General features: G+C 33.1%; 1 protein-coding gene and 1 pseudogene across 1 annotated transcript; both read right to left on the bottom strand.

Moving 5' to 3' along the window:
- Nucleotides 1-3,035: 3,035 nt before the first annotated feature.
- LOC131949086 (26S proteasome non-ATPase regulatory subunit 13-like) lies at nucleotides 3,036-4,150 on the bottom strand (annotated as a pseudogene).
- Nucleotides 4,151-12,101: 7,951 nt separating this feature from the next.
- On the bottom strand, nucleotides 12,102-12,924 carry LOC131949085 (replication protein A 32 kDa subunit-like). The gene has a single exon (XM_059310848.1). It carries the CDS (start codon nucleotides 12,915-12,917, stop codon nucleotides 12,153-12,155), a length of 765 nt encoding a protein of 254 aa, XP_059166831.1. The 5' UTR covers nucleotides 12,918-12,924; the 3' UTR covers nucleotides 12,102-12,152.
- Between the last annotated feature and the right edge of the window lie 1,326 nt (nucleotides 12,925-14,250).

Here is a 14,250-nt window from a genome sequence, read left to right as displayed (position 1 = left end):
TACATGAAACGGATGATTTTAGATACTGATGTCCGATAATAAAATAGGTGTGTTGGGTTGTTAGTAGAATTATAACCTCGACTAATTTTATGGTTTGAAATTAGGGTTAGGCGTATGGTAGGACTAGAGTGGTTGGTGTTAGGGTTAGGGACAGGGTTAGCATTGACATTAAGACAGGAATGTGTGTATTTAGTTAACTACCAGTAACCTAACACCCCTTTTTTAAAGAAGATTCTATTATCGGACACTGGTATAAATATTCCCCCAGAAAACTATGTTCGCATCAACTACAACATATGTATTCGGCTTTCTATAACGCGGACGACACGCTATGTGTAGGCCTATATTTAACTTCAGTCTGTCAGAATATATTAGTCTTATAACAACATTTAGGATTTGCTAATAATAGATGTAGACTGGCTGATCTTCACATTTCAGCAAGAGTAACGTATAATTATATAAGTAGATATAATGTAATGTAAGATAATTTTGTATAGAATTGTATGTTTACTTAATTTAAAAAAAAATAACAAAATAGCAAGCTGGCCGACTTGATGGTGACGATGTAACAGATGTAACATCAACATTCACTAAATGAATATGTACTGTACGGTTTGCCTACCACAGGGGTCGGCAACCTTTTGAAGCGGAAGAGCCAAAATTTACAATTTTTAAAATTTCCCTGGTTTTAAAGAGCCACTAACATGTTTTTTATTTCAAATATTTCATTTTTTTATTAAGATTGTTAGTATTTGTTCAAGGAGCTTGAGAGCCGCATCTTGATATCAAAAGAGCCGCATGCGGCTCGCGAGCCGCAGGTTGCCGACCCCTGGCCTACCAGTATATCACACGATCCTGACAACGTCTATGTGAGACCCTTGCTTTCCTAGTTATGATTATGACATAATCATATCGATACATTGTACAGGTTAATATTTTCTCTGAAAAAAAAATTGTTTCCCATGTAATGCAACAGGTCCGAACGTCGTTGAATGTCATGTTTTGCATTTTTCAGAAACATGTATGCGCAAAGATCACTGTTTTAAAATATAATATTATATACCTTTTAAATTTAAAATAAGCATGCTGCTTCATAATCTTCACAGTTTTAAAGAAATAAAGTAGATTACTAAAATTTATCCGTATTTTTTCATAAAGCGTTTTAATTCTTTATTATAACGAATTAGAAAGCGATTATTATGCACGTTCCCTAATGTTATCTCCCTTGTACAGTTTAAATTAAATAAATTGCAACTGATATGCAAGTTTAGTTTTGTATTAAAAAGTGATATTAAAAAAAACAAGCCCCAAAATGACTCAACAATAGACTGCCAACAAGCAGAGCAGATCAATAACAGCAAATCATTTTCTTTCTAGCCAAACAAGAGAATCAGGAATAGACGTTACTGCGTGTTATTATTTCTTTTTATTTGACTAATTAAGAATAAACCATGTGTGATTAAAGAACCGTAAAAACGGACGAAAATTGATTAGCTGACTGTGATTGTGAGGTATGTTTCACCAGATGATGAGCTACCCGTTACACGTTTTTTCTTAACTTCCCTAGACATGGGTAGCTACACGGGGGAATGTATGGCTAAGGTTGTGCAGAACCATCTTTAGAATGTGGAGAAATATGTTTTAATAAGTGTTGGATAATATTGCTGCCAGTGCCACTATTCTCTACATGATGGCTATTTTTTTTTATACAATTTACTTTATTATCAGAATCTGACAGTCATAAACTCAAAGATCAAAACTTGTCGATTAAAAACGCGAATTAACTAACAACTGTGGTTTAAATTGTAAAATGAACCATTTCGGTGCACCGATTTACTTCAGTCAAATAAATGAAGAGACGCAACTTAATTATGTGTTTTCATTTACGTTTTATTTGATTGAAAGTCAAAGTTTGAAGTTAAAAAAAAATGAAAGAATGTTTTTAAAAAGTTTTTGTTTTCATGTACGTGTGGTTAATTTTCTACTCTCGATAAATTACAAAATGTTAGAAAAAACACATATATATATATATATATATATATATATATATATATATATATATATATATATATATATATATATGAAATTATGTACTCCACAAATATTGCACTCAATATTTCACTAAACGTTGGAGCTATCTTTCATGTATTATAATTCAGAAAGTCAATATTTTTTAACCAATAGCTTATCTATAGATATAAGTAAAGATGGGAATACGGTGTATGTATGGTTGTTATGTTGTCTGTGTGTCTGGTGTAGATTAAATAAGGTCACTAAGTTTAAATTTATTTTTATTTGATGGTGTCTTCAAACTTCACTGGTACTAGATAACTGACAGTGTTATTTAATACAGTTGAAAATAAAATACAACTGCAATGAGTCCGTTCGAAAAAAAATGTATTTTCCATCACACTTCAATGTGTCACCCCCACTCACACACACATACACAATCAAATAAATTGCATTTGAAGGACTGCACCAAAACCTATCCCCTCACACCAATATCTTTCTCTCTCTGTCTAATGTAGACAATAGGTTATGTGTCGATTAAAGACAACATGTTATGTGTCGAGTGTAGATAACATATTATACGTCGATTGAAGACAACATGTTATGTGTTGATTAAAGACAACATGTTATGTGTCTAATGTAGACAACATGTTATGTGGCGATTAAAGACAACATGTTAAGCATTTTAATCCCAACAAGTCACACTGGTGAACATAATTGTATTGACCATTACAACTGTCCCTTATGTTAATTGTTCTTTTGTTAAAATGAACTTTTTAAAAAAATCAATTCAATTATAATGTATTGCAAGGGCATTTAAACAAATGATAAGTGACCAAATTATATATTTACCCAACAAGGTATCTAAACTTAAAATCGTAACTATTATTTCTTTACATATAATAAAGCAACCTAGCTTTATTTATACTTATATACTTGCAGTTGTTTATGGTTAAAGAAAAAAATCGATCTAAAACAAAACAGAGTTTAAAAAAAGAAGAAAAAATGAAATACTGCCTCAATAATTATTTAAGAATACCATAAGTAGTTGTTTGTACCAGGCGTTCCATCAAGCCAATATCTTTTCCAAACAACTCAAGGCGAGTATGCATGCCGGAAATCTGTTTGCGATCCTTTAGGCTGTACCCATGTCATGTGACATTTCTGTTCTATTTCGTCAATAGATTCTCTCACTAACCCAAGCCTCACAGCTTTCATGACTAACAGCTCAACCAGATTTGTGTTAATGTTGACAGTCTGGGCAATACTATCAAATGTCCGTTGTGTATCTGTTGCTGGCCTTTGGAATGTCATCTCCATCAAACATAACAGATTGATCTTGTTTCCTAGTTACAAGTTCATTGACTTTCAGATCCGGCTGAGTAGACAATTTATCCTTCAGTCCTATGAAGTTGTCAATATCTCCGCTGTTAAAGGCATACAGAAGATCAACCAGCCATTCTTTATATGTGCCCTTCAAGTATGCCAAGATATCATGGGCAAGGAGCTCACCAAAATTGGATACACCCTCGTCTATTACAGCTGCTAAATAAACCAATATTAAAAGCCCTCTGTACCTGCTCGGTTTTTGGCATGTCTATCAGGTGTGTGCAGCCTAAGAATCTAAGGGCCACTTGATAGTACTGAGCATGGTTGCTCGTTAGTTTATGATAGTTGCTCGTTAGTTCATAGAAACGTCCATGTACTGTGGTCACTCCATCTCTATCATTTAAAATCTTAGCTCACTCTTCCATTAGGGTCTTCACTGGAGGGAATTCTTTATACCGGAGATATATTTTACCCACTGTAGTCATACACAAAACATTTGACTTCGTCACTGGCTTTAACTTTCTCTTTTATTTTCTCAAGAAATTATATAGCTTGTTTCGGATCTGGGTATTGCTGGACAACATAAACACAAAGCTCAGGCAGAGGGGGGGGGGGGTGATTATGTGCTCAAAGTCGGACAGGGCATTTTCATAGAGCCGTAGTATTACATCTCCCTTTGAAAGGATAGTGTTTCTTACAAATTACAGACGCCTTAGAATTGATGCCATAATTTATTGTTGTATAACTCTTGAGTCAACATTTAGTGGAAACATCTCCGTACTTTTCCTTTGTAGTTCTGCGTTAACAACATATTTGCCAAATCAATAACATCCTAGAAGTTTGTAGAGTGTAATGTATTTAATTAAAGGACATACACGAGTCTACAGTCACACAATGTATTTCAAGTCCGACCCACATAATTTGCGTAAATGTATGCAGTAGTGCCCCAATGTTATATTTTATACTGAATTTGAATTTGATTTTAAATATGTTTACAAAAATATGATTACATTTTTTAATTACGAGTATGCATAAATATAAATATGGTGTATTTACCTTTCACTGGTACTGTAAATCTCTAAAGTTTGAGGAATAACTATAGATTTACCACTAATTTTTTTCTCTCAATTACATTTTATAATGATTGATTTTTCCATCTTAAGCAAGGCAAAAAAAAAACAACAACACTTATTTAGGGGTCATCCATAAATGACCTAACGTTATTTTTACGATTTTTACCTCCCCCCTCGCTCCCTTAGTCACACATCGTCAAAAAAATCCAGACCCCACCCTAAAATGACGTCACACTCAGCCTACAACTCCTTCCCCCCCCCCCCCCCCCTCAAGATGTATGTTCCTTAAAACAGTGATGTTTTCCCATTTCTTGTGTCAGCTCTGTCAACATAAAGTGTTTAAATCAATGTTTTTTTATAATTTATTCAAACCGTTTTTTAAACGCGAAATAACGGCTAAATTCGTTTTCTAGCAACGCTTTTTATAATGCAAAATTGTGACGTCACACCATCTGAACAACCCCCCTCCCCCTCATCAATCCGTCTCAAAATTACTGACCCCCCACTTTCCTCCTATCCTAAGAGTGTGACGTCATTTATGGACACCCGTAACCTGAGATATTTTTTTTTTATCAATGTTGCGGTGTTTCACAGTTAAAAAATAATAATAATAACGCAATTTAAACTTTATACACATATTTTACAGTTATACCATTACAATTAATATTTCATAATGTATTGCTTAGAGTTCTAAATCTGTAAAGATACTGTCTGGAACAAATGTGTTTGTTTTTTTTCTTTTCTTTTTTTTTTTAAATTTAAATGCATCTCTGCCAAAGACCTTTACAGTTTTTAAATGAAAAAAATTACAAGGGAGACAACGCAAAGCAAATTACTGAGCTGTCAGTTTTAGTAAATTTTAGAAAGATATATTTAAAACAAAAATGGTAACAGTATGAATTATCAGACAAAACTATTTAAAGGTTTTAGAACAAATTCAAAATGTGTAGTCAAGCTAATATACATCAAAAGTCTCTCAGGTTATACTATTTTGAAAACAGTGACTTTAATGGATACATTGTTCTAATACAAGCAATTCATTCAGCTTGACATTTGTTGCTATCAATGAGCTTGTTCCAAATAAATTTTTTTAACAATAATACATTCATATTAGCTATAATTCTAATTCTCACCCAATAACTCCCCACCCCTAGGGCAGGGGTCGGCAACCTTTTGCGACGGAAAAGCCAAAAGCTACAATTTACGAAATTCCCTAATTTAAAAAAAAAGTGATTTCAGCTAAAACAAGGACGCATTTTAAACTTAACATATTCAAATTCAAATCTAAACTAAAACAACAATTATTTAATGACCTCTCTAACTGACTCATTGAAACATTTCTCATTCATCTATGATATTCTTATTTTATCTCATTTTATATCATAACAATGTAATACCATTACTTTGTTCCACATTTTTGGTGCTAGGTTACTGCTATGTCGGTACTATGCAATTGCTTTTAATGCTGTTATTAAATTGTTGTTTTATTTGTTTATTTTAAAACGGCCAATGGGGAAAAAAAGGGCTTCGTGACTATTATTGTTACCGTAATTGAATAAATTGAAATAAATTGAAATTGAGAAACACGACCCCCACCTCCCATCCCTCCATCCGGACTTGCGGATAGATCAAAGCCAACGTTCGCACACGCCAGGGGCCAATTTTAGATTCGTTTTATTTTCTTATCATTTCATCAAATTTAAAAGCTTATTGCTATAGCATTTTATTTTGATTTTGTTTTGCAAGCTTTTCTTTTAGTTTGCAACGACTGTTTGCTTGCTGATTAGTTTCAAATCTTTTACCTAAATTTAACCAACTTCTAATGCACAATTTAGTTCAAACGTCCCACTTCAATTACAATACAATGGTATCTATTTTTAAATTTAATTAGATGTTTAATTTGTCATTAGAATGAACTAAACAATTTTGAAACTATATAAATCATTCGTTAGATTACTATTTTTAATAACAGAACAGGAGATAATATGCTAGATGCTATCACACTAACAGTCTGATGAGCTGTGGTTCAAGAAATGTTTACAATCATAGAGTTAGTAGATCTAGTTAGGGACATCAGGGGGAAGGGGAGACAAAAACGTGTTTAACTATTTGAATTTAAGGGGAGGTAGTAGGATAAAGAACTATCCTTCGTTTTCTCAGCATGGTTTTGTCTGTACATTGTGGTCCCTGACGTCTGCTTTCACAGGGCAGAAAATCGTCTTTCGGATATCGCGACCTACTTGTGGTATTTTAAAGCAAATAGTTTTTGTCATGTCTACTTCATAAAATATGAACCACTAAAATGTAGAAAATAAAAAAAAATTACAAAAAATAAAAATGTATAGCGACAAGCTATTTAAATGCTCTGAAAATTAGTTGGCTACATACAATTAATGGGCATTATTTAGCAAAAGCTTCGTTCGCTCAGAAGATCTTATACGTATTTTATAGATTTATACATTTATATATTTTAATTTATATTTATTGGTCGTGTCTAATTCCTTCAAAAAAAAAAAAGAAAAAAGTTTTAGGGAAATAACAAACCAGACTAGGACAGTGACTTTTAAATCCATCTCAGCGTCTGATTGGATAATTATGTCACGTGATTCGCCCAATCTGTCAAAACGATCTCACGGTCTGTGTAAGCAAAGAAAGTGCTTATGTCGGTAAATGAAATAAACGTGCATTCGCCGGTCAAAATAAATCTTGTTTTCCTGCTATTTTTTTTTTTTTGCTGACATACTTACTATTGAGAAAAGCTGAAAGCTGACTTACTAATTGTAAATCTATATAATGTATCCCAGTTACATAGCACATACAAACTATAGTAAAATCTATATATCCAACATGTATACTCACATTAGTGCTTGTGATGTGTTACTAAAAATAGATCTAATAACTGCACTGGACTATAAGAATGAACATACATGAGTAACACATGAAACCCAGAAGACAGAAACACATCTGGTACAAACAAAATCCTGCACAGGTCTAATCTCATACGTTTAAAGCGATTAAATAAGGTTCTTATCTTTTCACATTAAGTCGACAGCGCCATTTTTTTCTCCACTTTGTGCTAATCCGCTAAATTCACACACTTCTGTACTGGCTGAACATTCCACAGCTCTACCATATGTTGTGGTGTGAGAATGTTTATACATACTGTTTGTATATGTGTGTGGGGATTGACTTTCTTATGTGAGGCCTGAGAGTTTCTTCATTGTGAAATATAGCACCACTGGCACTGTTCCAAGTTCAATAAAATAACGTTTTTATTTTTACACAATTTCAAATACCAAAGTCTTAATTATATCAATATCTAGTATACTACACTTCTCATTCAATAAAACATATTGCATTTTTTCTTGAAGATATATTCACACTTCTATCAACTAAAACACCACAATTGTAACTTAACTGACTTATCTCTGCTCAACTGCTTCTAACACTCGACTGACTTTCAACACGCTTGACTGCCAACTGACGCTATCTCTGACCAACTGACCGTGACTGCTCATCTCTCTTTTGATTGGTCGGCTATGTAATTGGTACTTACTCCTACCTACTGAGACTGCTTAAATTAGATAATATTCTAAACTATTCTACCCCTCTCCTGTGTTTTACTTAATTGTGTCTAAATAGTTATTCCCGTCTATGTAAAAAAAAAAAAAACGTCCCTACCTCCATATATAAATTCTTGTGGCGCTTCTTACCAGTTACTATCCCGTAATATTTGTGGTGCCTCAACATTGATATAGAAATCAGTGTTAAAACTTGTAACCGTTTAGTTTGTTACTTTGACTTTGTATAATTCGATACTTCAGCTTAAAAATAGCTTGTATATTAATGTTTCTTCCCATTTTGGCGCCCCCTTTGGATCGAAACCCGGGGCAACCGCCCCACCCGCCCATCCACAGTCACGCCACTGCTTTAAGTACAACGTCATCAACACATCGAATAGTTTCCGCTTACAAAATAGCACAATAGACAGCATGCTATCTTTATTTTGTGAGCCGCATATATATCAAAGCCAAATCATGAACCGCTTATCATTGACGTACACAGAAAGTATTCTAGCTCAGTGGCTTCTAAACCTGGTTCGATCAAATCCCAGGGGTTCGGTGAGTCCGTCTAAGGGGTTTGGCGTAGGTCAAAACACACACCCGCCTCATATGATTCCGACTGAATTTTCTCAGTGTAGACAATATTATTATTAAGAAAGGTTCAAGGATTGCATATATGAAACTGCTGGGGTTAGGGATCTTCAAAAAGCTAAACTAACCATGGTGTATGTTTTTTTTCAATGTAGTAGTTAATTGATGTGCATGGTTTCAATATATATCACCTGAATCGATCATAAAGTTTAATACATTGCTATACGGAACTGTTACTTGAAATAGGTACGAATAACATTACACTAATAAATTCAAAGCCAAAAGTCTAGTCATTATTTATTTGTGCTAAATGTTTTTAATTACTGCTTGTAGCTCATAACAATTCATATCAATAGAATAGCGTGGGTCAGGTAGAATAGGTAGGTCAGGTAGACATTGGTCAGTCAAGGAGAACCAATAGAATTGTAGCAGAACTTGACCGGTCACGTGCTACGGTCAGCTGACCATTGGCATGTGGGCAGTTGGAGAAAGATGGCGTTAGAGATGGGTTGATCAGTCCAGTGTTAGCGGATAGGCGTGTTTAGGAAGCAGTTGTAGTTAGATATTGTTAGGTGTTTTGTTAGGAGATGGTTAAGTCGGACTGAAGATTAGTTAGGATTATGAGATTAATTTGTGTATGGAATAAGGATTGTTATCCTGAATAAGCCAATGCGTATGTTTATAGAATTCCCCCATCAGTAAACACCTACTATAGTGTCACCCAGGGCTACAAATCAACACATGTAAACTGTGTTGTAGCTAACCATTCAAAGAAATGCATATTTACTTTACTATTTATTGACTCTTGACTTAGGAAGAGATTTGATTGAAAAACGAAAAAAAAAGACAAAATAACACCATTACTTTGCAGTACCCTGAAACCGCTGTCAAAAATGAAGATTTCGTATATCAAAGAAAAAGCAAATAAAACAACTAGCCTTATACATTTTTAATAGCGTTTTAATTTTTATTTTATTAATAATTGAAAGATAATTTTATGTTTTTAAGTTTAACAAGTTTTATTAGAAAATATAAATAATTTTAATATGGTGGTTTTATTAAAGAATGTAACTGCATATTATGGTTGTTTATACTAAAGGGATTTTTAAAAGGTTAATTCCCTTGAATATTGTTATACGAGATACATGGGAAGTAATAATAAAACAACATATTAAACATTTTACTTGATTGATGAACACTATGAATAAACTTGAATCAAGATTGTGACATTGTCAGATGTTTTAAGTGCCTATGTAGTCGCAAAAAAACATGATTTACACAATAGAACATAGACGTTTCTGATTTTTCTGTACATCGTATCCATGGTAATGTCGTAATTGTCTTTTAATTTGCCAAACTTATTTCAGTTTTATAATTTATTCCATTTTTACTACAATACTATTTTCTCAATAGAACTACAACAAAAAGAGTATAGTCAAACCGCTGTGATGATTCCACATGATGTTTGGCTATTATTTTAATTTGATAATTCTACATGATGTTTGGCTATCATTGTAATTTGATAATTCTACATGATGTTTGACTATCATTTTAATGTGATAACTCCCCATAAACCATCATCTGATACTACGTTACATATACGTTCTGTTTTTAAAATTCGTTAAAGCTTTGTTTTTTTTTTTGTTTTTTTTTATTGCAAGAAAAAAAATGACACGGTAGCGATAACGCAGATAGTTTAACCGGACGTTTTGTTGATCTTTAAAATATGTGTAAAGCAACATCACCGTTTTTAAGCAATTTAACTATATATAATTGTTTATCTAACTGAAACATGTACAACTAAAATAGCATGCATGTTTTAAACAAAATAACCCAGTATGGTTTACTCAATAGTCTGCATTTTGTTAATAAATAATGTGCGATCATTAAAAAAAAAAGATCTATGTGGGTGTCAATGTTTGGTTGCCTTTCTCGTAATGCTTACATTTAATCAACGGGTAACAATGTGCGAACTACTTCTATATGTACATCGTATACAACGCACATACTAATTTTCAACTTGAAATAAAAAGCTACATATGTAATAAAACCAGATGAAAACCCAAGTGTGTCAGCTATTCTAAAATTACAAGTTAACGTACGATCATTGTTAACATGTGTTCATGAACTTATGATTTCTATTTTGTTATTGTTAGCCTGAACAACGGCGACCATGTATTGTTGTCTCAACTTCCCTGACAAAACCTTTAATTTATTAGTATTTTTTTTAAATAACTAGTGAGAAGTTTCGTCTAAAGTACCGTTAAAGTAGATGTTGTTTCACTTGTTTTTCGTGCAGGATTTTAGAACGTCATTTAAAGTTAAATCCCTTAAACAATTTTAAACACAATAAACAGCAAAAAGAGTTTAGTATTTTAAAATTGTGGTATTTTTAGAACATATACAAATATATGTTTTCAACATTATAAACCTAATTGTTTTTAAAGAATGTATTATTAGTAATTTGCTATTCTGTAGACAGAGGTTATAGGCCAAAAAAGTTACAATAATAGAACCTGGTTTATACATGTATTGTGTGGCTTTGGGTTAAGTGGTATGGAATAATAACTCTTGCTGAAATAAATTTGGAAATATATTTTTTTTTAAACGTAACAGGGGTGTTATGTAGAGTAAAATGTTACATTTTAAATCGTCGTCTATAGTGTGAATCTTATAAATCTTTTGCAGTTGCAAATTCACCTAAAACACAGCTACGATGTAAATGCCGTGATTACATAGTTGAATCATTCAGTTGATAACAATGATAAACGTATATATATATATATATATATATATATATATATATATATATATATATATATATATATATATATATATATATATATATATATATGTTAAAACAAGTGTTTTTATCACTTCACATTTTGTTATTTTAATTAGGTTAAGGGAAGTAACTTATATAGTTGGTTGAACACTTTCCCCAATGTGTTGATCTGACATTAAAATGAGGTAATGTGACTTATATTTAGCATCACATTAAAATCTAATTACCTGTTTGTTTCTTTCTCTTGGGGTTTAGAGCGTTGTCGAGTGAATATGATATGGCTCGGGTCGGCAACCTTTTTAGACGGAATGCCAAAAGTTACAGTCTACAAAATGTCCCCACTTTTAAAGAGCCACTAACAATTATATGTGCCCTTGGGTAATGGAAAGTATGTAATAATTGACACGGGGCTGGCCACAGCACAGTTGTGGTGCTGGGTCTAATGCCCAGCGGCTGTCAGCTGTTCCTATACGCTCTAATCCAACTATTCTCATTTTTTAAATTTTGTTTAAAATTGTTTTTGTTTTTACCGTATACTATTTTTTTGAGTTTTGAAAATAAAAGAATGTAATTGTTATGGAACTGGAGAGGCGCAAATCGACATCAAAAGAGCCGCATTGGGCTCGTCAGCCGCAGGTTGCCGACCCCTGAGTCTTTTATTTCTATTTTTTTGAATTTTATTTTTTTAAATAATAATGACCAATTTTTTTTTTTTTTTTTTTTTTTTTTTTTTTTTTTAAATTGTAAACCTGTGTTTATTTAAGAAGATTCATTCATAATATACATGTGATAATTCTGCAGTTAATCAGTTGAACTGAAATGTTCATCATCTATTGTTGAATAAATATGCCCTTCACCACTTAAAAACTCAATAGCGTCCCTGATAGCTTTGGGGGCCACACTTTTTAACTGCTGGCAAATCTCATCAATGCTGCAACCATTGTCACCATTTTCTAATGTTTTGTTTGTGATGATCATTTGAATCTGTGCCTGTATTGTAGTCAACACAGGGATCTGTGTTTCTCTGCCTGTATCCATCTTACCCATTGTCGGCTGCTTGTTACCGGCTTGGCTAGAACGAGAAATCTTTTCTGAACTACCGTTTGCATGAATAACATCCAAAATGTGATATGTGAGTTCGTTTATATCAGTGAGGGGAGTGATTTTAATGGCATTTACTGTTCTTTTGCCTCCAAATCCACGAAGGTTACCAGAGATCCTGACATAAATGTTTGTTGGGTGTGTGGTGGACTCTTTGCTATTAGGGTTTTCATTATCGTCTGCTGTGTTAAAAAATCTGACTTCAATAGGGGGTCCTGTCATATCATATATCATGTAATCTATTCTAGTTGGTGATTCATTAACTGATGTAATCAGGCCCACAAGTGTTAGCATAGAGAGTTCTAAATTTCCTGACACAAAAACGTCATCGTCATGTTTAGCTGTTAGGATCTGTGCGTCAGTCCTAGGAGCAATACTGCTGCTTCGTTTACTTCCTTTCTTTTTATCCTCTGCTTGTGGTGTGCTAAAACCACCTTGATGATCAAATTGATCAGTATTCCACATGTTGCGCCTCTTAATAACACTTCAAATGATCAATGTAGTTAAACGGAAGATTTCTCTTGTCCTTAAAATATTTGTAAATTAATCTCGGAGCGTTTATAAATGAAATCAATGCGTTTTTTTTTTTATTTTGAAAATATTTTTCGAATTAACAAAAAATAAGCACAAAGTATATAAGTATCAAACGCATAGTATTTCTGTTCTTTTTTTTAAATTAGACATTTGTCGTTTGAATAAAGTGTGCACTTTTTGAAAAGACTGTCAATGTGTATTAAAGTTCTGTTGTCTCTCTTCTACTGTATACATAAAATTAATGGGAAATAATTCGTAGAGTTAGTATGCCATAATAATGTTACATGTTCATAGAACGCACTTGATAGTTGTATATAATACACATTACACATAGTTAATACCATATAAATTTAACTACAAATAGAATACGTTTATTAGAACCATTCATTCTAGCCTAATTGCGTAATTAATTAATATAGATTGTAATATTTTCAATGAATGTAACACTGTATGATATTTATCACATCAGTAAGCCACGTCATTTCTACTGTTATTTCATAATTAAATTGAAATCCTACCAGTACTTAGCTAGACGTGTGGAAATTTATAGCAGCTTGCTATTTTCCCGATACAATCTCTTACGAAGTTGATAGTTATTGCATTAATACAACTGGTTTTTTTAACACACACGTTTAAATCATGTATGTGTTTAATATATCTTACATACGAAATGTGGAAGCGCTTCTTCAATAAGCCTTAAATGTGTCTTAAAGGTGTTTTACATGTGTCTTGTATGTGTCTTAATTGATTTCTGTCGCCAGTGTTAGTTTTATCAAGTTTGTCTGTTTGAGGGCCATTATTGTATCCATCCATCATTTACCACTCATCTATCTATCATCCATCCACCCATCACCCCACACCTACCACTCATCTATCTATCATCCATCCACCCATCACCCCACACCTACCACTCATCTATCTATCATCCATCCACCCATCACCCCACACCTACCACTCAAGTATCTATCACCCATCCACCCGTAGTTGTAATTTTGGTTGGACTAGTCCTCTTCGTCTTTGTTACTTCGTGTGTGCTGGATCGTTACCTGGGTGCCAGAGTTTAAGATGTGCTTTTAGCTGTTTCTTTGTTGTAATGACAGCGTCTGGGGTCTCACAATATGAACACTTATAGGTTATTAACTTTGTGTATTTTCTTGTAACATTGTGCATGTTTGTCTCCATCTCTAGAACCAGACACTGATGTACTACATACCTGTCGTGTGTGTGTGTATGTCAGCTGACCAGTGTGGTCAACACAAATGTT

Source organism: Physella acuta, unplaced genomic scaffold, assembly GCF_028476545.2.
Source record: "Physella acuta isolate Inbredline_101_S28 unplaced genomic scaffold, ASM2847654v3 ptg000673l, whole genome shotgun sequence".
NCBI lineage: Eukaryota > Metazoa > Mollusca > Gastropoda > Physidae > Physella > Physella acuta.
This window is presented reverse-complemented; position numbering and strand designations above follow the sequence as displayed.

What these genes read in the sequence shown, in the direction of transcription:
- LOC131949085 (XM_059310848.1), bottom strand. Translation starts at nt 12,917, where the DNA reads ATGTGGAATACTGATCAATTTGATCATCAAGGTGGTTTTAGCACACCA.